At 50.0% G+C, this 26,647-nt stretch overlaps 1 protein-coding gene across 3 annotated transcripts; it reads right to left on the bottom strand.

Annotated features, from left to right (window-relative positions):
• Positions 1–818: 818 nt before the first annotated feature.
• On the bottom strand, positions 819–25,398 carry L3MBTL1 (L3MBTL histone methyl-lysine binding protein 1). 3 transcript variants are annotated; one of them, XM_084538495.1, is made up of 23 exons: positions 23,593–25,398; positions 23,005–23,127; positions 22,603–22,765; positions 21,630–21,853; positions 20,673–20,817; positions 20,381–20,519; positions 19,583–19,706; positions 18,861–18,948; positions 16,640–16,731; positions 15,938–16,042; positions 14,892–15,027; positions 14,251–14,351; positions 13,056–13,207; positions 11,849–11,925; positions 11,338–11,423; positions 10,648–10,758; positions 10,241–10,355; positions 9,887–9,986; positions 8,663–8,860; positions 8,280–8,326; positions 7,151–7,308; positions 6,241–6,303; positions 819–5,277 (listed from the first exon to the last, which is right to left on the bottom strand). In XM_084538495.1, exons 3-23 carry the CDS (start codon positions 22,736–22,738, stop codon positions 5,143–5,145), a joined length of 2,532 nt encoding a protein of 843 aa, XP_084394621.1. In that variant the 5' UTR covers positions 22,739–22,765; positions 23,005–23,127; positions 23,593–25,398; the 3' UTR covers positions 819–5,142. The 3 variants fall into 3 exon arrangements, with proteins under 3 accessions (XP_084394621.1, XP_084394622.1, XP_084394623.1); XM_084538496.1 differs by having other exon boundaries at positions 23,688–25,398; XM_084538497.1 differs by having other exon boundaries at positions 14,251–14,342; positions 23,005–25,398.
• Positions 25,399–26,647: the final 1,249 nt, after the last annotated feature.

Here is a 26,647-nt window from a genome sequence, read left to right as displayed (position 1 = left end):
TGGCAAAGTCATGCACCTTGGCACAGTCCAGCAGCATCTGGCTGAGGGACAGCTCCACGTTCCTGGCATCTTCCGCGTCCTCAGTGCCAGGACACACTGGGTTGGATGGCAGGTCAGAAATTGTGAGTAGGAGGATTTCCCAGCAAGCAGGGGCATGGGAAGTGGAGGTAGATAGGAGCCCTTGGGGGTTCCCTTTGTTCCCTGTCATTTTTTTATCCCTCTTTAGCACAGGAGTTCCCCAGCATGTCCCAGTGTCCACATCTGTTTGCCCTGGGAGCCCCTTGTGTATCCATTTTGTCCTCTTTGGTTCCCTGTTGCCTCCCTGGGAGTCCTTTGCTCTGGGAACTCCCTGGCTCCTCCCAGAGGCCCCCCTTTTTTCACTGGGACCCCAGTGCCAGTGCCTCCCTGTGCCCTTTAGCTTACACCCAGTACACCTGGCCCTGGGAGATGCGGTCCTGATCATGCTGGGGCTGGTTGTGACTGAGGCCATGCAAGGCCACAGGCACACCCCACGACAGCTGCCCCCACCCCGGGGTGGGACACACTCCCCCGACCTCAAGGAGAGGCCACCTGGGGTGGAGGGGCCAGCATGCACTCAGCACAGAGAGACCCCTTTAACTGGTGTCCTCCCAGCTAGGGCCAGTAACACTAGGATTGATACTAGGATTTTCCTTCAGGTTCTTTATGTTGAAGAAATAAATCAGCCCCTCCCCATTCCGCTGCCTCCCGTGGGATGGGCAGGGACCAGGGTGCCCCAATGGCAGGAGGTGGGGGAGTCCTGGGATGTGTCTTAATAAGCAGTCTCCAGCTGTGCTGACTTCCATTGCTCACATTCATTTATTATTTTAAAACACTGACAAAACACATCACATCACGATCTATATATATAAATTTATTTTTATATAGTTATAAATTTATATATATAAGACCTTTAAACTTCTGTGTACTCAGGACACAAAGTTTGGGATAGCTTCACTGGCTACAACAAAAGTATTTTTGTTATGAAAACACAAAAAGGGGAGGTGCAAATATCAAAAATGCTGAAAAATAAAAACGAGTGCAAAATGAATGAAAGTGCAAAAAGGCTTCATCATAGTCACGCTCTTTCCAAAACATACCCCTCTTTTTCTCCTCCCAAGAAGCAAGGGGTGGATCGGAGGGACAGAGCTGTGCTGCAGCACTTGGCTATTTCCCTCTCCTGTGCACCAAGGGGTCACCACAAAGAGGTTGAGGACTCAGGAACAGAAGAACAGAAGAGCAGAAGCATACAAGTTGTGTTTCTCTCAAGGCTCCCTCCTCTTCTCCAACTCCAATCATTGCACTCGAGTCCCCTGACTGCCTCTGCAGGAGGCAGCTGCCCTAAGCCATACAAACTTGGTCTCTGGCAAGACAGAAAGCTGCCACCCTCCTTGCTGAGCTTCAGGCTGGCTGCTCTCAGAAATGGAGACCTCAGCCTCGCACCATCACACTGCGTTTCCACAAGGAAAATCCCTTCTCAAGAGGATCCAACCATCCCCACCCACCCAGAGCCACTTGTGGAACAGCCACCCCAGAAGATGCCTTGTGCCTGAGGCCAGTGTTTGGTGGGACATCCCACATGGCTCCAGCAGGAACAGGAATGATGGGAGCACAGGTGTGGGGAGCCTCATGAATAGATTTGACTTCAAAAACCCTTCATTGATTTAGAAGCTTTCGCTGTCGTCACAGCTCTCAGGAAGGCCCCAGACCTGTGTTGACCCACTTCAGTCCCTGTGTTGACTCCAGCTTCTCAGTGACAGGGCAGTGGATGTTCCTGCAAGGAGTCTCATTGGACAAAAAGGAAAGGAAACTTTGGTCCTTCTGCCTTGGTCACAGCTGCCCTTGATGCTCCCTGAAGAGGGCCTCCTGGTCAATGCTCTGTGGAGACAGAGGTCTTGCAAGGCCAGGGGTGCAAGTGAACTTTCCTTCTCCTGGCTTCCTTCTTGGGACCAGAGACAACTTCTGCTCATGGAGAATGTGTTGCCTGAGACCCTGGGCTGGGGTCTGCCACCGCCATGGCTTCAGAGACCATCACAATAAAACAGCATCACACCAACAGTGGAGGACATGATATTGTGATTTTCCACACTGGTACCCACAAACACCCATCCACATGTACACACAATACTTTGGGTTTGGTTTCCTTTTTGAAGGAAACCTTATAAGAGTTAACAGCAAATAGCCCTTGACCATCTACAAACCCTATAACTCTTTCACCTAAAACAACCCAGAAGATTTGTACCCAAAGGGCTGAGAGGAGACAGCCTAAGAGGCTGAAGAACTGGTGTTCAAGCAGCAGACAAGTCTGCGCAGCAGAGACCCTCCCCTTTCAAGTGGGGCTGGTTTTCCTGACAGCTGCTCCCTGGGCAGAGCTCAGACCCCGCAGAGGCTGGGATCCAGCTCTGCAACCAAACCCCACAGCCAAGGGAAAGCACTTCTGCAGACCTGCCAAGGGAAAGCACCTCTCTGCAGACCGGTTTGGGGCTGCTTGCTTGGAGGGAGGTCAGAAGAGCCCAGGTGAGGCATTATGCCATTGGCATAGCTTCCTGCTGATGCTGAAGGCTGGCACAGTACAGAGCACACACCTCTGCCTGTTTGCCTGCTGCCCAGGCAGAGCATGGCTCAACCACATGCAACAGAGCAAGAGCTGATGGCGTTGGTTGTGCCTGGTCTTGAAAGCTTTATGGCTCCTCTTCCCCTTCAGCAAGGATCTTCTGAACTCACCACTACCTCTGCTTCCCAGGGCAGCCCTGTGAGAAACAAGGCGTTCCATCATTCACACTGGTTTCAGATCTGACACTCCTCTCCTAGCACCCAGTGACAGTGCTTAGTCCCTTCTCCAGCAGGAGGAATGGCTTTGCATAAGGGAAGGGAGTAGATGAGAACAGGATGTTCATAAGTTGTTTCCTTACAAGCCCAATAACCACATCCTATGCAAGAGTAACGAGCCAAGCAGGAACCATTCCAGATCACACCTGAAGATGTCTCAGCAGGGCTTGCATGAAGAGTCCCACAGCTGAAGGTCCTCGGCCTGCTCCTCCTCGCCCCTAGCACGCGGTGGCCCAGGAAGACACTCCCCCATTAGCTGAAGAGACCACCTTCAGGACCATTTTCTGTGAATCAAAGGTGACTAGGAGTAACTGTGGGACCCAGTTTTTCTTTCCTATTCACCCTCTCTCCACAGCTGGCCACACCACAATGCTTGAAAAGGTGAAAGAAAGTGAAAAGGGAAAGGAGAGGGAGAGCTAACTCAAACCCAAGCATTGACAAAATAAATACATGGACTAGTTTCAAGTCCTGCATAAAGAACAAGCAGCAGACTTTTCAAGAGCAGGTCAAATGTGACCCCAAATATTCAGTAACAAAGAGTCAAAATGCTACATTTCCATGGGAATCCTAGAACAGATTGACCCACGTGTAACAGTGGCTTCCAAGGCAGTTCTGCTCCAAGAGACATTGCTAGGGCACTTACCAAGACCCTTAATCTCTGTCTTTGGACACTGGAAAAGAGGAAAAAATGTTTTGCTATGGCATGTCATTTTTGGGAATGAGAAAGAAGTGGATGTGGGACTTGGATAACATCACTATACACTACGGAGAGCCCTTGGGTTGGGTAGCTGCCCTCCAGCACTGCACTGCCACACCACTGCTCCAGCAGCACCCACAGGATAACAAAGTACAGTAAGTGCAGTGTGGGTATTACAGGGCTCATCCCTGGTACCTGGGAACACACGGAATATCTGACTGTACCAGGAATCTCCTCCATTGCAAGGGAGAGTTACATGGGCATTTCCAAAGTGCTTGCACCCTTGTTGGAAAGGTGCCATGTTACTAAAAGGACGGACAGAAGGACGGAAGGATGGACAGAAGGAAGGAAAAAGTTAGCTGCTGGCTTTCTTTTGGTTTGAAGAGAAGGAATCTATAAGACAGCAGAGGACTCTGCTCTTCACACAGGAAAGCCTGGGGGCCTCTCAAGGGCAAAAAAGGGGGAGAAGGCAGCTTGACAGGATCAAGTCAATCAAGTGTTAGGTCAGAGGTTGGACTCGATGATCTTGAGGTCTCTTCCAACCTAGAAATTCTGTGATTCTGTGAAGTCAGGAATGCTTTAGGAACCAAGCCCTGATTCAGCCTACAGATACTTTTTGCCCTTGGCAGTGGTCTCAGCTCTAGGAAGGGCCTTGCTCCTAATCACAGAACGGCTCGGGTTGGAAGGGACCTTTAAAGATCATCTAACTCCATACCCCCTGCCATAGGCAGGGATGCCACCCACGAGATCAGGTTCACCAAGTCTCCAAGTGGGCCAAAGCAGGCCTGACTCTCCTTCACAGAGGATTTTTTAATTGCTGCAGGAGGGAACAAATTAACCAAACATTGTTTCTCCCAGAGCCACATTGTCGAAGACAGCCTGAAGTGCAAGTGGAAATGGAGCTTGTTCTGCATCCACCCAGCCCTGACCCCATGGATTTACTGCATTACAGTAAAGAGGAACAAAACACAGATGCTGGTCATGGGCAGAGCTGCAGCCAGGAAACACTGCTCCCAGTGGGGGAAAGATGGGCCGCTGGTTCCCAGTGTGGTGAAGGGGCAAAGCAAAGTTATCATCTAGTCTCAAGTCACAAGATTTCAGATAGGAAAAGGCAAAGTGAGCAGAAGCTCCTTGGGAGCATCCAAGTCCTCTGAGAGGAACACACTGAGAAAAAAAAAATCTCTCTCACCACTCTCTCATCTCTCTCTCTCTTAAGCCACCCTTATCTCGGTGGCTTAAGCTGTAGTGCCAGTGCCCAGCTGCTACAACCTCCACACTGCTCCGCCATCCCTGAACACACCCGAATAGGTGCAGTCATAGCAGGACATTGGGGCAGCATTCGCACTGCGGCAGGCTAATCCCACATCCACCTGCTGCCTGTGTATCCACCCCCAAGGCTTGTGGTCAGCCTGTACCCAGCACTGGAGCAGAGAGGCAGCGTGGAGAGAGAGTGAGGGAGAAGACGGGAGATGGACCAGTGGGAGAGCATAGATGCTGCAGGACACGACAAGCTGCGGGCGGTCAGGGGAATCTCTGTCCTGGCCAGACAGTTTGGCAGCACCAGTGCTGAAGGACGGTCCCAGCGGGGCAAAGAAAAGTCATTTTAAGGTGTCATCAGCGTTCTTGAACATGAGGATGGCATTGTAGATCTTGAGTGCTGGGCCCAGCTTAACACTCATAATCTTGACGATGTCAGTCTGAGTCAGCAAGAGGAATGCTTCGCCGTCAATCATCTGGAGTGGAGAGCAGGGACAGAGGTATTCACCAACAATCCAGACTGTGATCTCCCAGAGGCAGAAAGCGCAGTTATTCTCTGGGGACATGCACAGCTACATTCACAGCCCTTGGTGGGCTGCCACAGCAGCATTCCTGTTCACAGGGAGCAAGGCAGAGGCCACCCACGGTGCTCCCACACTGCCCCAGATAAGCCAGAACTCATGCACCCGGAATCAGGGCAGGGATAGGGAAAGGCCCATCCAGGGGCTGGCCCAGGTGATCCCGTTGGAGCTGGCCCAGGCTTTGGGAACACGACAGCCAACAGGCAAGCCACTCCAGGCAAACACCAAGCCATTCCCTGCTCCAGGCCCCAGCATGGATAGATGCTGCCCCCAGCTTGGCTTTGCATGCTGAGCACCCTTAAAGCACAGGGGCCATATATTAACAGGCTAGGACATTTGCTGTACACAGCGTGTCTGCGATCAGCCTTCCCTAGGTGTATAGCACATGCTAGAAGCCGTTCCCTTTGTGTGTCTGTCCACAGAGGGGTCTAAAAATCATGAACCTCCTTGATGGACAGCAGCGTTGCCAAACTGATTTGTTGGTGAGAGAATGCAGGAGGGGAAAGATGCATGGATGTGGATTAAGCAGTTTCCCTCAGGAGGCAATGATGCTACCAAGACTGCAGCACCATGCTCCCTACTACCCCATCGCAGCCTCCTCAGAGGGTTCATCCCTCACCCATGCAGCACAGAACATGGTAGCAGGAGTTAGGGGTCAGAATCTCCCTCCTGTTACCCTCTGCACAGGCAGACAGCTACACACTGGAATGCAGCATGGGAATCACTGCCAGGTGGGGGACATGCTCTAATCATCTAGTGGCAGAGCTGCTGAAGGAAACAGCACTGGCCAGTTCTTCCCTCCCCTGTTGGCAAACAGCTGTCATTGGCTGCCTGCACTCATCCTCCAGCCCTTCTCACCTCATCCTTGAAGAGTTTGGCTTGGTCCTCACAACCTGTCAGAGTCTGAACAAAGCTAAAAACCTGGAATAAACAGAGAGAAATGTCAAGATGGAAGCAATGTTTCTGGCTGCAGACACCCTACAAGCCCACATCCTCATTTCCACAGAAGCATTTTTGGCTCCTGCAAGGTAACGTGCTTGTTAGGGCAAAGTGCTGCAGTTGCAGCACTCTCCCATGCCTAGAGATCGCTCTTGGACCAAGGCATGGGTGTCAGCTTTCTCCAACCCCAGAGTAGCAAACGTTACAGCCGTTCTATCTTCAGTAAGCCATCTTTAGCACAGCAAGATGATTCCAGCAGAGGGGCTGGATGCACACAGAAGGTTAAAATGGAAATCAGGCAGGGCTGTCTGCTGGGGCTGCCTCTCCAATGCCAGAGGCCAGCTACACAGGCCTCAAGAACAGCTGTTACAGATGCCAAAGAAAGTGAATGAAGGTGACAAGGAAGAATCAGATGTAAAGATTTCTTCAGAGGAGACACAGGAAAGTGACTCCTTATTTGCAGTCTACAGTTTTGCATTGTTGCTGTTTTACTTAGAAAAGATGAAACTGACTTCTTTGTAAAACTGCATCATGCTAAACGAAGAGACTGCTGTTTACCTTCACCTGCCTGCCCTGCTAATGTCACATTCAAGTCAAGCTAGAATCTGGTAGTTGTACATGTACTCCCAGCAGCTGCCTTAAGGGCAGGTGACTGGCAGCTGTCCACACTGTATGCCACAAGGGGCACTGTCTTGATAGCCTAGGGAAGAGGCCACTAAAGCCCTTCTGTGCCTGGTAACATGTACCATGGCACTGCACAGCCATCTGGAGTGCTCCCAGTCATGCCAGTGGTTTAGAAACCAGCACGCAACCTCCAAAACTGCCTTACCTCATCGATGGTCCACTTGGCCACTGTGGTTGCTGTGATGCCAGCCACCCCTGGCAGGAGTTTGCAATGCTGTTCCCAGCAGAGTGACAGAGAGCGGTCAGGATGGGCAGACAGGGCAGACATGAAGAGCGACTGGTGCATACTGTCTGAAGAAATAGCTGGCAATAAAAATGCAAGGTGTGACACAAGGAAAAGCAATGAGAACATCCCATCCCATTCTACAAGCCTTGGAGAGGACTGTTCAGGGACAGGCCTGGGGCTAGGAGAAGATGGTCTCACGGGTCCAAGTTATCAAGAGCTAGTGGTTGTCCCTTGAATTAACAGGAGAGTAATGCATCAAAGGCTTCAGATTGGTGGGATTGCAGATGGTAAGGGAAGAAGTTCAGCAACAACAAGCTTGACTTTGCCTTGTTCTCACCACTTTCACTCTGTTTTCTGTACTGTACTAAATTTCCAAGCTAAATTTCGCACCAGAATGCCATCCCTTGTCATTCAGACAATTTCAGGTTTTTAACAAAGCTATAAGCCCTTGTCTCTGCTCCAGTGAACCAATGACAACTTCCAAGAAGAGATCTTCATTCAATCCCAGTACTAGGGTAAACACCAGGCCAGCCCATGGTAAAGCTGATACTGGCTAGAAGAAGTAACTTTCCACCTGAGAGCCATTTACCGTCTTACGTTGATCATCAGAACTAAATGCCAAACAAGTACTGTTGTTCATCAACGGTTTCTGTACTATAGCAGTAATGTGGCACCTCACACTGAGGTTCTGGGGTACAGCATCCATAGGATGAAGGCACAGGTCTGGATAAGACAAAGTGCCGAGAAAAATGCACTGCCACAGAGAGAGGGTCCTAATTCCCTATCCTATAGCACGCAAAGATTCACAGATATAAATCAAGAGAAGTGACAAGGTACCCAGCAGAACTCTGGTAAGAGGCATGGACATCCCTTCTCAGATGGTTGGCTTTGAAATCATGAGCTCTACACAGCCTCTCAGCTTTGTGCTGACCTCTGCAAGGTCTGACTGAGTGAGCCAAGGAGAGACCTGCCTCTGCTAGCCACCACCTTGTCTCCCCTAGTCTCACTTTTGCTCTGAGAAGACACAGTGGCAGAGGAACACACTTACTTTGGAAGTCTTCCTGCTGGATCTTCCGGTACTTTGGAGGTCGCCCTCTAAAGAGACAGGAAAACTGATTTCCAACTGGGTTGGGACTGGCCCAAGTGCCCTTCTCCACACTGCACAGAGCAATGCCTTGGCAGTAGGAGTAAGGATTACCTCTCAGACTCTGGTAAAAAGGGTTGACAGCCAGTAACACAAAATGTGTTACAAAAAATGAGGAGAGGTGCCTGAGGTGACCCAAGAGAGCTGCAATAACAAATGCCAGCTGTCTACGAGCATGCTGCCCCACAGGCAAGGAGCCTCTCCAGCTCAGCCATCCATCCTAGGGATGCCAAGTGTAGCACAGGTGCCCCGCACTGCTGCATAGGGCTTGCCAGGCGTGGCCCTACCTCCCGTGGTGCCGGGATTTCTTCCGCTGAGGGAAGCCCATCAGGTTCCTCTTGCGAGCTGAGGCCTCAGTGTCAGACAAGTCTGCCTTGAGTCTGCCCTGGTTCTTCTCTGCCAGTGGGCACCCTGAGAGGCAGTAGTGGGCTGTGAATCTTCCAGTCACATGTCCTGACCCATCACAGCCTGGTGTGGGGCACTTCCTAGGGAGCAGACAGGGAGGCAAGAGTGGGCATGGGGCAGGGCAGGGGTGAAGCCACCTGGTGGTAGGGCCACACTTCCACCCTCAGCCGCAGGAAGCCATAGTCCAGGCCGTACAGACAAGTGTAGTACAGACTTGCTGAACAAATTCCCTAGTCTAGGGTGCGATGTGCACTGGCTCACAGGGAGGGCAAACCTAGCTCCTCCAGGTACAAACACCTGTCCTAACAGCTCTGCTGCCATCACAGCCACCCTGTACAAGTCACCAGAATGCTAATCAAGTAGGTCAGTGGGGTTTATAAGATTTTCCATCCTCCCTTCCTTGCCCCCACAGGCATCCAGACTAGCCTCAGAGTAAGGACAAAGCATGTGTTATGACTGTGGACAGTAGAGAAACCCTCAGGAGCCAGATCTGCCTCTCTAATCCTCAAGTACTCTCTGCTGTAGTCACTCCTCTGCTCTGATGCCAGCCTGCCATGCTGGGATCAGCATTACATCAGTCCCAATTTCCCCTAAAAAGGGTCATGCAAGCAACTGACAAAGCCCTGAGGGATATGCAACGTCCCCTCTCAGTACTTCCCAGCTTACAACCTCACAGAGAAAGGATATCCATGAAGGCTGGGAGGAATATCATCCTCAAAGCCATGTTCATCCATCAATGTTCATCCATCCATGAACAGTGTCTTAAAAGTATGTAGGGGCTGTCCCCTACAAGGCCTATATGACCCCTTGGCAGATGGGCATGAAAAATGTCCCCAAGAGCTATAGGGGGACACAGGGCATGCACAGGTGGGGACGCACCAGTTAGTCAGGAGTTCCCCTGGTAGCGGGCTCCTGACTGTCTCACAGGCTTGGCCCAGAGAAAGCAAGAGCTGGCTCCAAGCTGGAGGCAGAGCCAAGCATGGGCTGGGTGCAGGGGCTGGTTGCTGACAGTTGCAGGGGCGCGTGGGTGCAGGGGAGCAGAGGAAGACCCAGGCACAGGGCTGGCATGGGAGCCCTGCCCCTCTGAGCTGAGCTGGGGAGCTCACCTGTGGTGAAAGCTGTATTTGGAGCTCTTGGTATGAGGCATGTTCTTGCAGCCCAGGGTTGGGCAGCCCCCATGGGAAGAGGAGGCTGGTTCCTTTGGCCCTAGACCAGAAGGAGAACAGGGAACACACTGTTGTGGCCATAACCCCAGGCAGAGCCAGGGCTCTGGGCTCCCTGCCTGTGCCACACAGGAAGGATTTTCCCAACCCTGCAGTAATAGCCCTTCCTCCCTGCCCACCCTTGGCTAGCACCACGACTGCACCCTCCCTTTTCTGCATATGGACAGGCGATGGTGACAGTGGGGATCTGGCACACTTGGGCCCTTGTATGAGGGGATGCCCAGACCCAGAACTTACTAAGAGGAGGCTGCAGTGGGTGCCCAGTTTTTGAGCACCAGCCTATGGGGTGGATGTCCGGATGATCTGCATCAATCCAGAAATCATACACATGGCTCCAGCCGTCAAAATGGATCTGGGGAGATAAGTAGAGAGGTCACCCTTCAAACTTCAGGGCACCTCTCTGAGGAGCTCTGGAGCCTTCCAAGCTGACAGCAAGAAGCAGAGCAAAGCTGAACTGCAACACAAGACTGCTCCGCTCCTGGAACCAGGCACTGGGACCTGCCATCTTACACACTGCGTGCTTCCACAGACCTCTATACAAATTGCCATTGTAGCTGGCAGTGGGTGGGGAAGGGCAGGAGCAAGCCAGCACAGTGCCTGGACACAGGCACTTGAGACTCAGACATTGAGTCTCCAGAACCCACCTTTATCCTATGATCTTCCACATCCTCCACACTAGCCACTCGGATGAAGGAAGGAGTTCTTCTGTCCACTGCCTCCAGCTTCATATTGACCAGGAAGCCATGGGGTGGGCGCTGGGACAATGAAAAGCCTAGGTCAGCAGGTTCCATGCTCCAGGTTCACATGACTCTCAGAGGCTGATTTGGTGTCCCAGCAGCAAATGTGTTCCTAAAGCCTAGCTCCTAGCCCTGTCCCTTGTTCTGTCCAGGTAAGAGCCACTCATGGTGAACACGAGGAGAGAGTGAGGACAGCCCTCTGTGATCTGAGCTGTGTTTTTAACAAGATGGGAAATCTTTGCCCCAGGGAAGAAGGCCTTCAAGAGACACATTTGGGTCATTTATAGCACAGCTGCACTTGGCTGGATACATCTGCTGTTGCAGCAATTGGAGACAACTATCAAGCAACCTCAAATGATTTCCTACCACAGAGCTTCTGTCTAGCAAGGGTGATGGTCGTATTTCCCATTTTTCTCAGTTTTGAACTATTTGCCCAGGATAGCTCTGACTTCTGAACTTAGACTGTATATCCAGATCCCAGGCCTGTGGCAGGAGAATACTAAATATCATTTTACTTTTCATAAAAGTGAAGACCTGACAATGGAGAAAACCTGAATTCCTGCCCAGGCACAATGGAGCAGACAATGTGGTACTCACCACTTTAAAGGCCCAAGCTGGAACAGCAGATGCTCCAGTTTCTTTTAAGTACTTTTCCCAGATGAAGTTGTCAGGGTCAGGATAATCTAGAAAGGGGAAGATGCAGAAGGTGAGACACAAACTAGAAGACATCAAGTATCCCAGAATGTACTACTGCCTCGAAGGACCAACCAAGCCTGTGTCAGGCATGTGGGAATCTGAGAGACATTGAGCTGTGCTACTATTTCCTCGTGGACCATAAAACCCAGGATGAAGGGAAGCAGAAACATTTGGGCCTGCATATATAGCTTGTCTCTTCCTGCCCTCTCCTTGTGGCCTGACACAAACACCATGCTGTACCTGAACACACGTACAAGAACCTCAGCTGTGACTTTGCTGAAGGAAACTGCCCGGGCCTGCAGGCAAGCACAGACCACAGGGTTTGAGCCCCCAGGCACTCTGTCCCACCCTAGAAGGCCCATCTCTGAGATGATGCACCAGTGAAGTCTGCATTCCCCAGCCATCAGCTCACCTTGAGGAGGTGTGAGGGGTTTGCCATGCTCCTGACACCATCCGACCGGGTGGATGTATGGACTGCTGGGGTCACACCTAGAAGACACACCTGAACTCTTATACAGGACTGAAATACCTGGCTCACCACTGCCAGACCATGCAGGCTTCCAGGGTCCTGAGCAGGCCTGCCAGCAGCACAGCCAAGACCTACACCACCAGCAAAAGCCCCTGCAGAAACGAAGGCTTTGTACAGCACCCTTACCACTGAATGACCCAGGCCCTAGCAGAGGGCTATTGTGGAAGTACACAAGCTCACTGGAGCAGGACACAAATGCACCCTGGGTGCAAGCCCTGCATCAGAGCTACCCAGAGAAAGCAATCCCATGGGGAGGGAGATATGCCATGCCTTTCAGAGGTCAGAGCAGTTGGATCTGGGCAACCTGGAGGCTCACACCCTGGTCACAGCTTCAAGTACACCACAGAACACTCGAGGACATAGCATTCAGCAGACATTGCTTGTGCCCCACACCAGTGAGCAAGGAGCAGTCACAGACAGAAACTGCTGCAGCCTCACACCTCCTTGTACTGCAGAGTTAGAGAGAATATCAGATAGCTTCAGCAACAAAGCGGGAAGCAGAACTGTTCTCACCCCTTCTTGTGCTACTTGACCTTAATTGGCCTCAACTGGGACACCTCCCCAGTCACACACACCAAGTCAAACAATTACCCATCCATTAGCCCATGGCTTGTGATCAGGCCTGTCTTATCCCCGTGTTAACCAGAAGACCATGGCAATGGCCCAGAAGGTGACACTGGATAGGTGAAATTTGTACCCCAGCATAGGTGGGTGACCCCCTGCCTCACAATCTCATAATGTTCTCAAGTTGTGCCAGGAGAGGTTTAGATTGAATATTAAGAATTTCTTCATGGAGAAGGGGTTTAGAGGGCATTCGAACAGGCTGCCCAGTTAAGTCATGGAGTCCCCATCCCAGGACATGGTTTAGTGACAGGGCTAGGTAGGTCAGGTTGATGGGTGAACTTGATGATCTTAAAGGTCTTTTCCAAACTACATGATTCTATGATTCTAACTAGGTCACTGGTAGTCTGTCAGCAGCAGCATGCTTGTGGTATCAACATATGCTTTCTAGAGCACCTCATCCCTCTTGCTGAAGCAGCAGCATGGTGTCTCCCTGGCACTGGAACCCCAGAAGCCTCTGTGCACTTACCAGTAGTCGTAAGTATCATCCCAGTTGTCAAAGTGCACCAAAAAGCGATTGTCCACCACATCAGTCACTGTGGCAACACAGATCAGGGAAGGATTCATGCGGTCCACAGCCTCAAGCTTCATGCCCACCTCAAAGCCTGGAGGAGCCTCGTGCTGGGAGGAGAGAGGGGCAGGTTTCTTTCACAACCTAGATTGCAGCACACTTGTTACTGCTTACCTTGCCCACTGCAAAAGGGCACATGCCCCAAACCAGATCTCTGGCTTCCAGGAAGGCCCAGGACCACTCAAGGTCCCTGAAGAGCAGTGCCCTCCTGGGCACACAAGAAAACAGGCAGAGGGTAAGTAACTCAGCCTGGTGATAAAAATAAAGAGGAAAAAGGTCTTCAGACCCCCAGGATCTCCTATAAACAAAGAGAAAAGCAGCCTCCAACTTACACTGATTCAGATTTAGCATTACATTTGTAGTCATGCTCCCCCAGTGGTAGCAGTTACTAATGCCCTAGGCTTTGCAGAAAGAGGTGGGACAGTGCCCTGCATCCTACCTTACCTTTAATACTTGGATCCAAAACCTGTGCAAAACACTATCATGCATGCTAGTGGGATTGTTGCAGCAAATATATCCCCACCTTCCAAGGAACCCATTGGTCAAGGAGGAGGATTTAGACACAGTAAATAACTTGAACAGACTGATTTATCAGGAGGCTGTTTCCTCTGCAGCTGACAAAGAAACCATCAGGATTTTGCATTCCACTGTACTCTCACTTCCCTTACCCAGGCTGCCATATGAAAAAAAGGTAGAGACAGAGATAATGAAGACAGAAAACAGTGGCAAAAGAATTATACTTATGGAACATTAACTGTTTTTGTTTTGGTTTTCTTTGGCAAAATAACTGTTGAGAGTAATGGCTCTCATTGGCCCAAACCAATACCTTTGTGACAGATGTAACTGTCCATGAGATTGACCTAGATGAAACAGCGAATCAGATCAGCTCCAATTCTGGGCACACCAAACTAGTGTCCAAGTTACAGATCCTCAGCAGCAAAGCATGCCACATCTCGATAAGCAATGCAAGCAGTGCACTCTCCTGGCCCTCTGCACTGTGGGTTTGAGAAGTGTGGGGTGGACAGAGAAAAGCCCAGCACTCGGTCAGAGGGGAACCTGAAGGTTCTGGCAGGAACGAGAAGCTGCCACTCACGGTATTTCGGATCACGAAGAGTTGCTTAGGAGCTGCTTGGGACTTTGTTATCTTCAGGTAGTTTGTCCAGCTGAATTCTTCCTCCTTATAACCTAAAACCCCTCATGAAGAGAAATGAGAGCAGCAAGTTCACAGGAAGACAGAAAGAAGGCCACGTGGCTGAGCTCAGCCATACTAATACATCCAGCCTTCACCCTGCCAAGCATGCCCAGCTGCAGGTGGATGGGGTTTTGAACAGCCCTTGATTGCCCACAGCCCATGGTTTAAGGCAATAGATGATTTCTAATTGCTATGAAATGTTAGTAATGGAGTGGAGAAACAGAGCTCAGCTCCTCCCCGGAGAGCACTGGTCCTACCTGCCCCAGGGTGCACCGTACCCAGGTCAGGACAGCACAGCCACCAGGCTCCGGCCTGGCACTGGGACATCCAGGGTAATGGGTTTTTGACCCAGAATGGGAATGAGCAGAGAAGTTTAGTCATGATAGGTACCTGAAGAGGTGTCATGGGGCAACCCCCAGCACAGTATCATCCCTCTTGGGACCCATGGAGCCACCCTGTCCCCATTTCTGACTCTTTGACTGGGGACCTATTATTCACCCCCCTCCTTCAACAGGGCCTGCTGAGACTCTCCAACTCCTTACCTTTTGGAGGCTGGAGTTTATGTCCTGTCTCCTCAAACCAGCCTGCAGGGTGGATGTCAGGGGAGTCAGCATTCAGCCAGAAATCATGACACTCAGAGTAGCCATCAAAGTGGAGGCGCATCCGGTAACCACACACCTACCCACAGGGAGAGCAGGAGAAGGAAAGGACCATGGAAACCTACTGCTGTCTCTGGTTGGGTGTGCCACACACCACTCCTCCCACACACCATTTCAGCATAGCACTTAAGAAAGCTATGCACTTAAGAGCCACAATCAAATGCCAATGCACAAATCAGGAGGCACATGCCAGTCCCAAGAGGTGTCTGACATGAAGCAAGGCAAGTGCAAGGCCTCCACAAGCCATCTCTAAGCAGAAGGGTTCAGGCTGGTACTTAAGATGCCGTGGTGGGTCACTTTTGTATTCACTGCATCTGATGGATCCAGCATGTGCAAAGATTCTCTTTTCTGCACCTGGGAAGGTGCTCACACAGAGGTTTTGGCTAAACACCATGTTGATTTTGTGAAATCTCTAGCAACAAGAACATTGGCTCATCTCCCTAGCTGCCTATGGGCCCGAGGAGCATTGCAACGCAAGGCTGTTTTGGGGGCATGCCATGAGGCCACATGGAGAGCTCTGGAGACAGAGGGCCTCCATCGACACAAGAAAGGGCAATGAGGCACCTTCACATCTTTCATCTCCAGGGCTCAGACCTGTCTGATTGGCATCAACTCAAAAGTAAAACACTGTTGCCATCACCACCATTTCTTCCCCCATTGCTCTGCTGTGTCAGGGTGGTGGAGAGATTAATGAGGCTGGGGTATGGCAGCTGCTCCACTGTACTGTCTCCTGCCCATACAAACTAGAAGGAAACATGACTGAGGTGCTGGAGTACCAGCTCATCTCATGTGGTGCTGGCAGCAGCATGCAGGCGAGGGCCCTCCACCAGCAGTCCCAAGGGACTGCCTCTGCTGTAGAGCCTCCTGCTGGGCAGGCATGAGGAGCCTGTGGAGGGACTGGGGGATGGAGGAAACCAAAAGTGCCTTACCTCAGCCACTGTCAGGATAAAGTACATGGATGGGTGTTGTGGGTCGATTCCCTCCAGCTTCATCCCCACTTTAAAGCCATTCTTGTGCTGGGAAGCTACTTGGTACTGGAAACAAAAATTAAGCTACAGTGTAAAAAAATGACAGATGTATATGAGTCTAGAACCATCAAGCTACGGGAGCTGCTGGGCCCAGGAGACTGTGAGCAACAGGTTATGTTGTCAGCTAAATTGAAGTTCCTTTTACACAGAAAAACACCTTCTTCCACCTCCTTGCAGATTTGTGTCTTGCTGCTGGCAGGGCAGGTTGTCCCAGGGCTGACAGGGAGTGGGGTACAGGGCTTGGGCTCTTCTTGCACCCTGGGGAGCAGGGGTGCAGCACCCAGCATGGCCTCAGGAGAGCCCAGGCCTGGACTTCAGGAAGGACTGGAAGGGATCCACCAACCTGCCAGAACCACAGGCAGACCATGGGGTGCTTGGGATGGGGGACAGCATCCTGATGGGGAGTGGGACTTGGGGCAAATCAAAACTGGAGGCTGACTGGTCACCTTCAGGTGAAGATGGGTGTGCTTGCTTATCCCTCAAAGCCCCACAAAACAGGGAAGCAAGGAAGAGAGGAGAAAGAGGAGGGATGGGGAAAAAAAAAAAGGGGGAAAGAAAAGAGAAGACCAAAGAGGGGAAAAAGACAGGAAAAACCCAACTCACATCCTGGAAGAGATCTAAAGGGGCAGCGACAGCTTTCTGCTCCTCCAGGTACGACGCCCAAGACCAGCCTTCTTTCTTCTCCTCGCTGGCACCTGAGCGCAGCACAAACGCACACACAAGAGGCGCTGCTGAGGGTCCGCTCCAGCCTCAGTCCCTGCCTGCCTCAGGGCAGGTGAGCGCATGGGTCCTGCTGAGGCCACATCCCGCTCTCACACACAGTCCTGCATCCCTGCAGAGCCGAGCACTGTCCTACCAGAGCCCCTTCTCCAACAAACCTAGCCAGCTGTCCAAAAATGGACAGAGACAACAGTTCTCTCTCTCTCACAGGTCTCTGTGACCAAAATGTCTTTCGTCACTGTACAACACTCTAGGAAGGCATGCAAGGCCCCTGAAGAACAAGCCATCTTGTGCAAAAACATCAGGATACCTCTGCAACCAGTTCTCCAGCCAGTACATCCAAAATGGCCACAGAGCTGACAGATTTGGGACAGCCAGCACAATTCATCTAGAGGTCTGGGAATACAAGGAGCTCCCAGACATCAAACCAGCAGCAGGTTCACCTCCCACTTCCACTCCGGAGGCACCAGCTCTGCTATCCTCTGCTCTGAGACATTCAGCTGAGTCTCCCTCAGCATACCAGGACCACTCTGATGCCGTAGAGATGCATTTATCCTTATAACACTCATTTAAAGAAGACAGCATTGTCTCTTTGTAGGCGGGGAGGTGACCCTTCATGCTGTCAACCCCTTGAGCAAGTCCACAAACACCTTGTCCGAGGCACAGAAGATACAACCCAAGTTTCTTGCCCTCTATCTATTTTTTCTCCCTGCTTCAAAGCACCTGAACGGACTCCAGGAGTGCAGTCCTTAGTCCAGCACTAAGTAACTCACATTTGCAGGTCAGCCTTGGCAGACTGTCTTCTGTAGGACAGGCCAGAAATGCAGGAGAAAGACAGACCTATTCCTTCCTCCCTTGGGCTTAGAGGCAGTGGAGACAGAAAAAATGGGAACTTGCAGACAAAATTAAAGAAGAGCTTCGATGAGCAAGGTTACTAACACAGATATTTCATTTAATTATTAAGACAAATACCCTTATTACTGTTTATGACAGAAAAAAGCAGCAAAATATGTTCAGGGAATCCCTAAGTACAAATTCTATGCTTCTGGGGAACGATGAATACAACCAGAGACAGTGTACACCTATTCTGTTGCACAGAAGTATCCAGGTGTGTAGTTTGTCTACTGATGTACTTCTAAAATAGGAGAAAATAAAATGTTGAAAGTAACAAGGTTCAGCACTGCTTACTTGTAAGCAGCAGGGAAGATTACATGTTCAGAGCTCATACTGTAGAGAAAAGGACCTGGCAAGCAAATATGACCCCTCTTTTCAATAGTGTTTAACTCATAGTAAAATCAGGGAAGTATGGAGGGGAGTATGAAGCTGGAACAGTTTCATTATAAGATTACTTTAACTATGACCTTTCACTACTCAAAAAAAAAAAATCCATAAATGTTTACTTCCAGTACTTTTTCAAGTTTTCCTTTTTCATCCCCATCACACTCTAGGGAAAAAAAAAAAAAAAAAAGCAACACTGCATCTTTCAGCTTGTCTAACTTCCCTCATTGCTAACAGCTCTGTATTTGAGTTTTCCTCTGATTTGGTCCAGGAATAGATCCCTGTGAGATGAGACAACCCCAAATCACTCGGTTCCAGAGGCACCAGACCTACAAGAGCAGCTCCCAAACTTGTGAGCTCCTGATCACAAGAGAGAAGTTCCCTGTGAGACCATCCAAAGGGAAAGCCCAACACGGCACAGAGTCACATTACTGCTCAGGACAGCACCCTCAGAGCACAGCATCCACAAGGGAGGGTAGATTCCCAAAGGGAAGGACCAGAAAGCACTCTACAGTACGGCACAGCTCCTGAAGAAGACAGCCATAGCTGTAAGGGTGCGCCCGTCCCATGAGGAGAAAAGGAGGAAAGGAGAGAAAGGGCAAGAGACAGAGAGAGCAGGATCAAGCAAGCAGAGAAGTTTACAAGCCTTCGGGAATATGTACCAGCGTATGGAACTGTGTGCTTGACTCTGCTGCAGCATTACAATGAAGGCCCAGCCCCACAGGACCACAGCAGAACCCCTCAGCCTCTGCCACGCAGCTCCACTCCCAGCCACGCAGATGTGCCAGAAGATCGCTCACCCCACCGCCACCTGGCCCCTCCGTACCGTGCTGGCTCCCATTCCATGTGTCAGCCTCTGGATTGCTGATGGCAGAGTCTCCCACAGAGTTCTTCGTCTCTTCTTGCTTTTCCTCCTAGACACAAGGGCAGAAAAAAGTGCTGGAGATCTGGAGCAGAGGTTTGTGCAACATGTTGTACACTCATGCCAGCACCAAGGGCCATAATGGGCCTTCAACAACGTCTAAGATTTGACTGGTACTTGGCCCAGAAATGGGAAGCTAACAGGATCTGATGAATGGAACCTGATGGGGAAATATTGGTACCGTGTGGTAGCAATCACACTTGGTATGGATCAGCTACAGTCCGGGCTGGCAAGGAGAGCTTCTTTGCCTTGTCAGAGTTGCTCTCCCTTCCCCAGGACATATATCACACATATAGGTAGGTGCTCTCTTCAACACTTTTACTTTTGAGTGGCTTAGACTCAAGAGAATAGCTGAGAGCATTCAGTACCTACAGCCCAATCAGGATGTGTTCAACACTGCACAATCTGAGGTACTCAGCAGCCAAGTGTCTAGAAGCTATGATGCTCCACACATTCAAGTATTTTGGGCATTAACAGCTTCTGGCTACCCCTTCAACATAGAGCTGACATGGCACTGAAAAGCACCAATGAGAGCTACACATATCAACAGGGCATACAAAGGTGGCCCAGGAGCCACTCTTGACATTGGCATGGGCATATATATGCTCTTCCTGCTCACTTCGTACCATTTGCTCAGATTCATATTCTTCCTCTGAAGGGCTCTGGTAGTCCTTCCTCTTTCTTTTCTTAACAGGCTTGAGGATTTCAGTGGTGTTGGTGCTGCTGGCAGAGTTTTCCACAATGACAGACCTGTGCAGAGGAAAGAAAAGCAAACCACTGTGGCACGATACGTGGCAGTGACTGGGATGTTGCTAAGGGAGTCATTGCTGGAGAATCACTGTCATCCCACTTCCTTCTCACATACCTCCCATCCCTCCTGACTAATGTACACAGTCCTCCTAGTGATAAAGTTGGCAAGAGGCTAGAACCAGGATACAAACAAGAACCACCCTCATGCACTGTGTCAGAAACCTGAACTAAGCAATGCATCAAAAGTGATCTGGTTTTGTAGCAGGGCTCTAACCTACATCAGTCAAACAGATGTTAGAAAACAAGTCCTGGGAGCCACATGTCAGTAAGCAGAGGGGCTGGAAATGCCCTTGTGACCCACACTTCCCATTGCTGCCCAATGCAGCAGCCTCCCATAGCAGTCTTGCCCCACAGACACGCACAATTTGTGAGGCCACAAACTGGGCATGAGAAAACCTGTCTTCTTGCACCTCCTGTTGCCTCCTGGAACAAGCTTTCATCTACCCCACATTGTACCCAGGGTACCCTGCCTACAGAAAAGAGGGAAACAAGTGAGGTCCCCAGCACGTGCCAGAGACAGATGCACTTGCATCTCTTGCTGGAGCATACAGACCAGGGAAGAAGGGCAGACAGATGGATTTGGCTCTGCACGGAGCAAACTCCCCTTCCTTTACCTTTCTTTGAACTGCTGGTGACAGTGCTCACTGCAGAATCCCCTGCCTTCCCGGACTCCATCTGACACGTGTCTCCGGCCACATGTGTCACAGTGGCACATGCTTTCTGGTGTTGGCAGCTTGGGCTGTTCTGACACATCTGAGTTGGAGAGAAGAGGAGTAGTGAGGGCCAGGGAGCAGCAAAGAAAGGAGAGCAGGAAGCAAGAAATATTTGCCTTGCTTATGTCCTAAGCCAGACAGCACCTACAGAGTGATGTTACCCACACCAGAAGTACCACAGTGGTGCCCTTACCCTGAGCAGGAGTAGGATTGTCCCTGCTAGTTGGTGCCACCTCTGAGTCCCCATCTTTCTCTGTGTGGTCCTCCTTTATAGCTTCCAATGGAGGCATCTTATCAGCACTCACCACCTTCAGTGTCCCATACTCATTTATTTGAAACTATGACATTGAACCAAAAAAACGGAAGGAAAAATGTTAACAATGAGGATAGAAACATAACTTGAAAGCTAGTCAGTGTATGGGAATTCTGAGAATGACAGGGACATGGTTTGGTGATTAGTGTATCCAAAAAGAGGACATCTCTTCCAGTGATGGGGGTGAGCACAGCTCTGAAGTCACCTGTGCTGCTGCTCCTGCAGCTGAGCCTGCCAGGCTGGTGCACTGCAGGACAATACATGGCTCAAGGAGGGAAAGAACACAGGAGCAGCTCTAGTCCTAGCCCTCCTCTGCCTTGTCTGCACTTGGGTGCAATCAGCACCAGTTGGTACCACTAATCAGGCAAGCATGATGTAGTGCTCTGGGGCTGAATAGAAGCTGAGAAGTCCATCCACTTTGTGCAAGCTCCTTCATGCTACTCAGTAGCCTCAGCACACTTACAGGTACCTGCTGTCTGATGAGTGCCAGGCTGCTGTTTCCAGGATGACTGCAGGAGTTGGTTGAGAGCCAACACCACAGCACAGCTTGGAAAGCAAAAATGCCCTGCCCAGCAAGTAGGGGCATCCTTCTGCCTCCCCACACAGGGCAGGTCTGCTGCAGCCCCACACACACCATGCACGTGCTCTTCACTAAGCTCACAGCACAGTGCAAGGTTCCTGTAGGGATGGGGCACAAGCAGCCTTGCAGAATGGTAACAGCTGAGGGATTCTCCAGCTGGGCCACAGGTACTTCCAGGACCCCACATCACATTCCAGTGGTCCCAGCCTGGCACAGGGGGGAGGAGGGCAAGTGTAGTGGCCCATAGTTACACTTACCCGCAGGTTACTTCCAGGCAAAGTGGCCACCCCATCCTTCCACTCCAGCACACGGACTGCATTGCAGTTCTGTACCCCGCTGATCTGGGGGATGACAGTAGCTGTGACGGGTTCATTCCCTGCTCCCCTCTCTGGCCTCTCAGCCCCTGTGCTTCTCTGTGGCTCCCTCGGGAATCGCTGGATTTCTAAGGTGCTTGCAGGAAGGTTGATGGTAGTGGCATTTGCTTAAAAGGGGAAAAAAAGAAACAACCAACCAGAGACATACATGGAACACTTCATTGATGCAAACAAGTCTTAAAAGAACCACAGTGGCCTTAGACAGCACAAAATGACAGAGAGGACATAATCTTCCTGCCAAGGGCTCAGTGTTGTGGTCTAAAGTACTCATAAGCAGGCAGCAGGACCCAACGGGATCTATAGCCAGGGATGGATGGTACTAGGAGGCTGCACCCACACTATCCACATTCAGGGGTTCTTACTTCAGCCTAACCTCATCCTGTACCCATGACCAGAATGCTACCACCTGCTGTGGCAGGATTGTGCCAGTGAGCTCCCGGATTGCACAATGAATGCACTATATAATCCAGGGCCTTTCCACAGTGGGAACTGAGACATCAGGAGCAGGAACAACTGGGAGATTTGCTTTTAATGCACACCCCTAATCTCACCAAATGCACATCCTCTTGAAAGACGCTGGTCAGCTGGGCTAGACAGAGCAGTCATCCAGGCACACTGCACTGCACTGGCACAGAACCCTAGAGACCAGGGCTTCAGTTCAAAAGTTAAGAGATTTTGATCAGCCACAAACTATTCCAGTGATGTGGGATAGCCACAGAGAATCTCTAAGACAGTAACAGCAGCATGGCTTTGCCTCCCAAGGCTTATATGCACAGACATACAAGAAGTGTGAGAGGTATCAATGTGTAGTGAGAAAGCTGAGGAACTACCTGTTAGACAGAACAATCTCACATACCTGGTATGATGAAGGCAGTCGTTGGCAGGTGAGTGCTCTGCACAGTGCTCTCAGTGGTAACCACATGGACACTGACCTCCCCAGCAGCATTCCCCTTTGTGCTTCTCACAACCTCCATCTCTGCTCTGCTGTCCATCACCTTGTGTGGGCACAGACCAAGACACTGGAAGCCAGCAAGAAAAATCAAGTTGGTAGTACAAACACAAAGAAGTGAGAAAGAGACAGTGGAGGATGGTCCCTCCCTTTCCACCATCTCCCAGAAGACATTCCTGTAAGATGTATTAAAGGTCAATTGAACCCATGAGAATAGAGAATGAAAGCCACAGCTGGTACCAACACGACTTAGTAAAATGTTGTGAGATCACAGCACAGAGCCTGCAAACACCAAAGGGTTTTTCTTACCTGGGACCACCATAAGATGGTATGAGCACAGCAGGTCCACCACAATCAAGGGTTGCTCCTGGCTCCACTCTGGTCCTATACCTCTCAGATGCAGACTGTGACTGAGATTTGGCTAACCCTACCCTGGAAAAGAAAGAGGTCCCTGAAGTTCATCTTTCAGTTCTCCATCTGTGCAGTGACTCTTGATTTTCTTCTAACTGGCTATGAGAGAGAATTTCACAAAAAACATGGCTTAATCAGGAGGAAGGCATGAAGTTCATTGGATGCAACTGAATTTCTCACAGATCAGCGATGTTTAACCTGTTTAGCTGTGAATTTCAAGGAGTAGGCAAGAGGGGATCTGAGAACCCTGAGAGCACTGCTGTGCCTTACTGGCCCTGACCAGGCTCTGCTGGGACCCCCACCAATGGGCCCAGAAGCCCCTTTTCAACACAGCCTCTGCCCATGCCACACTTGAGCAGTGCTGGTATCCAGCCCTGCTGATCTGGAGCATGGCTTGACTTCAGCTCTGTATGGCAGTCATGGGACCTGGCCTGCAGATGGGTCTCCTGGTTATCTCGCACCTTGCCTCGTAATCTGGGTTCTCACCTGGACTTGGCTACAAGGGCTGGGTCCCTACTCCCTTTCCTGGGTAAAAGAGGCCAGGCCCCAGCCAGCAGGCACTGTTCTGCCAACCACCTCACCCATGTCCTGGGGCTGCAGCTGGCCCCTCTGTGCCCTGGAGGACAGGACAGGATCCACACACGAGTGTCTCCAGACCAGGCTCTGTCTGCAAAGGGGGGACAAGAACAGCGTTATGACCCAGTGGCCAGAGGGCATCAGCAAGGGAGGGCTTTCAGTGCTGCTCTTACCTAATGAAAAATGCAGTACAAATACAGAATTAAAAGCAAAACCAGCAGTATCACTGGATATGTTCACAGAAGATCTCTCCATACCTATTGAAAATGATGGTCTAGATGTACCAGACTGCTGGAAACTGAGAGCACAGGGCCAGAGGATTTTGGACTTGCCCTGTGTCCTGCACCCTCCCTGAAGCACCAGCCAGCTGCCCTTGGAAATGGGATGGAAGCAAGACTACTCTATGGTCTAATCTATGGGACTGTGCCATGTCTTGGTTGCTTCTGATGCAACTTGAATTTGAAAGAAAAGATGAACGGGTAGGAAGGGGGATCATTTCACGGAAGGTCCAGTAAATAAGAATATCGCTACATAAGGCAACATCTGGAATTTTATACCTTCAGACAAAGGTGTTACAACCAGAGGCTAAAGAGTGGGCTGGTGTACTCATGTTAGGAGATTTACTTCTACCTTTCTCTTGCAGTGCTGTCAGATTTGTGATCAGAAATATCTCATATTCAACTGACAGAAGCCACTGACGTTTCATACCTTCCAGGTCCAATGACAGAAGGACATTATTAAGTATCAGAAGAACTGAAGGAATTGAGTAACTCAATTGGACACCTTGCTCCAGCTGAAAGCCAAAATGTACTTGGCACCCAATCTGGCTGCTTCCTAATATCTACCAGAAACCTATCTGCTTTTCTTGCCATTTAAATCCAGTACTTATCCTTGATTCATCACTTGGGCCCAATGTTTCAAGGACTGATATTTCGTTTTGTGTCAGTTGGGGTATCAGCAAGGTTCACTGTAATGTTAAACCCTATGGCCTGGTCCAAACGGACAAAGGGTGGAGATTGTAATGGAAGTCAGAAGTCACATTAAAGGGCTAGCAATAAAACTGGGGGAAGTTGGCTGGAGTGGGTTGCCCGTGCTTGGGGACTGGCGGGGCATCAGTTGGCTGGTGGTGAGCAATTGCATTTGTGCAATCACCTGTTTTGTGTTTTTATTTTCCTCTTTTTTTTTTTTTTTTCCTATTAAATGGTATTCATCTCAACCCAAAGTTTTACTCAACTCAAAAGTTTTCTTTTTTTTCCCCCCCATTCTCTTTTCCTTCCTACTGTGGGGGAAGCAAGCAAAAGGCTGTGTGGTGCTTGTCTGCCTGACAGGTTAAGCCACAACAGTCATTTTTAGCATCCAATGTGGGGCATGAAGGGTTGAGATAACAACAGATCTGACCGGTGTGTGTTAGAACAAATTTGTTTATAATTTGTTTTAAGTATTCCATTAATTTAATATTTGCTGGTCACAACATTGATTTATTTGCTCTCAAAGTTTATTTATTTGTTCGCAATGTTCTTTTATGTAATGCTGGCTTGCTGTTTCTCACTTCTGAGGACTGTCTTAAGGTTGGTTTTGGTTTCCTCAGTTTATATATAATATTCACTTATGTTACACTGTCCATGAGCCTCATCTTATATTTGTATTCAGCACTGCTGTCATCCTTGTACTTTGGGAACTATTTTATGGAAATTATTATTAAGTACACTTTTTACCTTTTCTCCACAGGAAGCCAATCTGTGGAGGACACCTTCCCCTTCTCCTCCAGGCTATTTTCAATGTCTCTTCAAAACTTTAAATATTCTCAAGATGTTCAAACGAGCATATTCCTACTGCTATACCTCCTGAATGTGTTTCAGGTTTTGTCTAATGTTAAACAACTATTTAAGAACACCACCCAGAGGTCTGTCCTGAAGCAGGAAAGCTGAGTGTCAGGGAATGTGGGAGGATACAAGCAGCAGAATAGTGCTACAGTGCTTTGGAACTTCACCCCTGAACAAATGCAGAACACTGAAAAACTGGTAAAAACGTTGTTGTTGCCCTGGCAAATCCAAAGAGACACAAATCACTGCAACATGCTGGGGCTTGGCCTATGCCTACCAAGCCACACTCAACACTAATCCAGCTCCCACCAGAGATGTTGCAGCTAATTCAACCCCAGTAACAGACACTGCAGCTAATCCATCTCCAGCAACAGACACTGTGGCTAATCTAACTTCTGCTACAAGCACTGCAGTTCCTCACACTCCCACCACAAACACTGTGGCTGAAGCAGAGAGCTAACCCACAATGGTATCAGCCACCCCTGTAGTCAAGAAGAAACAACAGCAATAGAAATCAGCTCATATGGTATGGGAAGAAGCAGTGTCTCCTCGGAGGTACCAGGAGGAAGAACTGGAGGAGGCAGGCTGCTCTGCAGCAGGACCATCACAAAAACAGAATGGGGAAGAGACAGAACTCATAAATGAGTAAGAAACCACCCGATCCTGATCCCTGAGAGAACTGTGAGGTATACAAAAGGATTTCAGCCCTCATCCAGGTGAGCACAGTGTCACCTGGCCACTCTGATGTTGTCGTAATGAGGGCAGTAGCCTGGAATTAGAGGGCAGGGAAGCCAAGCAGCTGGGATCCCTCTCTAGGGAAGGAGGAATTAACAAAGTGATAGGAAAGGGGGCCGAAGTCCTCAGCTTCTGGAGACAACTCCTGTCAGGCATCAAGGAAAGGCATCCTTTCAAGGAAAATGCTATATGTCACCCCGGTAAGTGGACCACCGTGGAGAAAGGTATCCAGTACCTGAGGTGCTGAAGGTGATTTATAATGACCTGGATAACAAGTAGGTAAACAAAGATCCAGACCAAGTCCAGTGCACATGGTCAATGAGGCAGAAGTCTGTACAGAGTGCACCATCATTGTGTGCCAATACGCAGGCAATGACAACTGGAAAGACGGAGACGAACCAACAGTG

This window comes from Aythya ferina, assembly GCF_964211825.1.
Source record: "Aythya ferina genome assembly, chromosome: 16".
Classification (NCBI taxonomy): domain Eukaryota; kingdom Metazoa; phylum Chordata; class Aves; order Anseriformes; family Anatidae; genus Aythya; species Aythya ferina.
This window is presented reverse-complemented; position numbering and strand designations above follow the sequence as displayed.

Coding starts and splice junctions, on each gene's coding strand:
- L3MBTL1 (XM_084538495.1), bottom strand. CDS start 22,738: ATGGACAGCAGAGCAGAGATGGAGGTTGTGAGAAGCACAAAGGGGAAT. Junction 20,818..21,629: donor TGCCTGGAAGTAACCTGCGG/GTAAGTGTAACT, acceptor TCAATGTCATAG/TTTCAAATAAATGAGTATGG. Junction 11,926..13,055: donor GATGATACTTACGACTACTG/GTAAGTGCACAG, acceptor TGTGTCTTCTAG/GTGTGACCCCAGCAGTCCAT.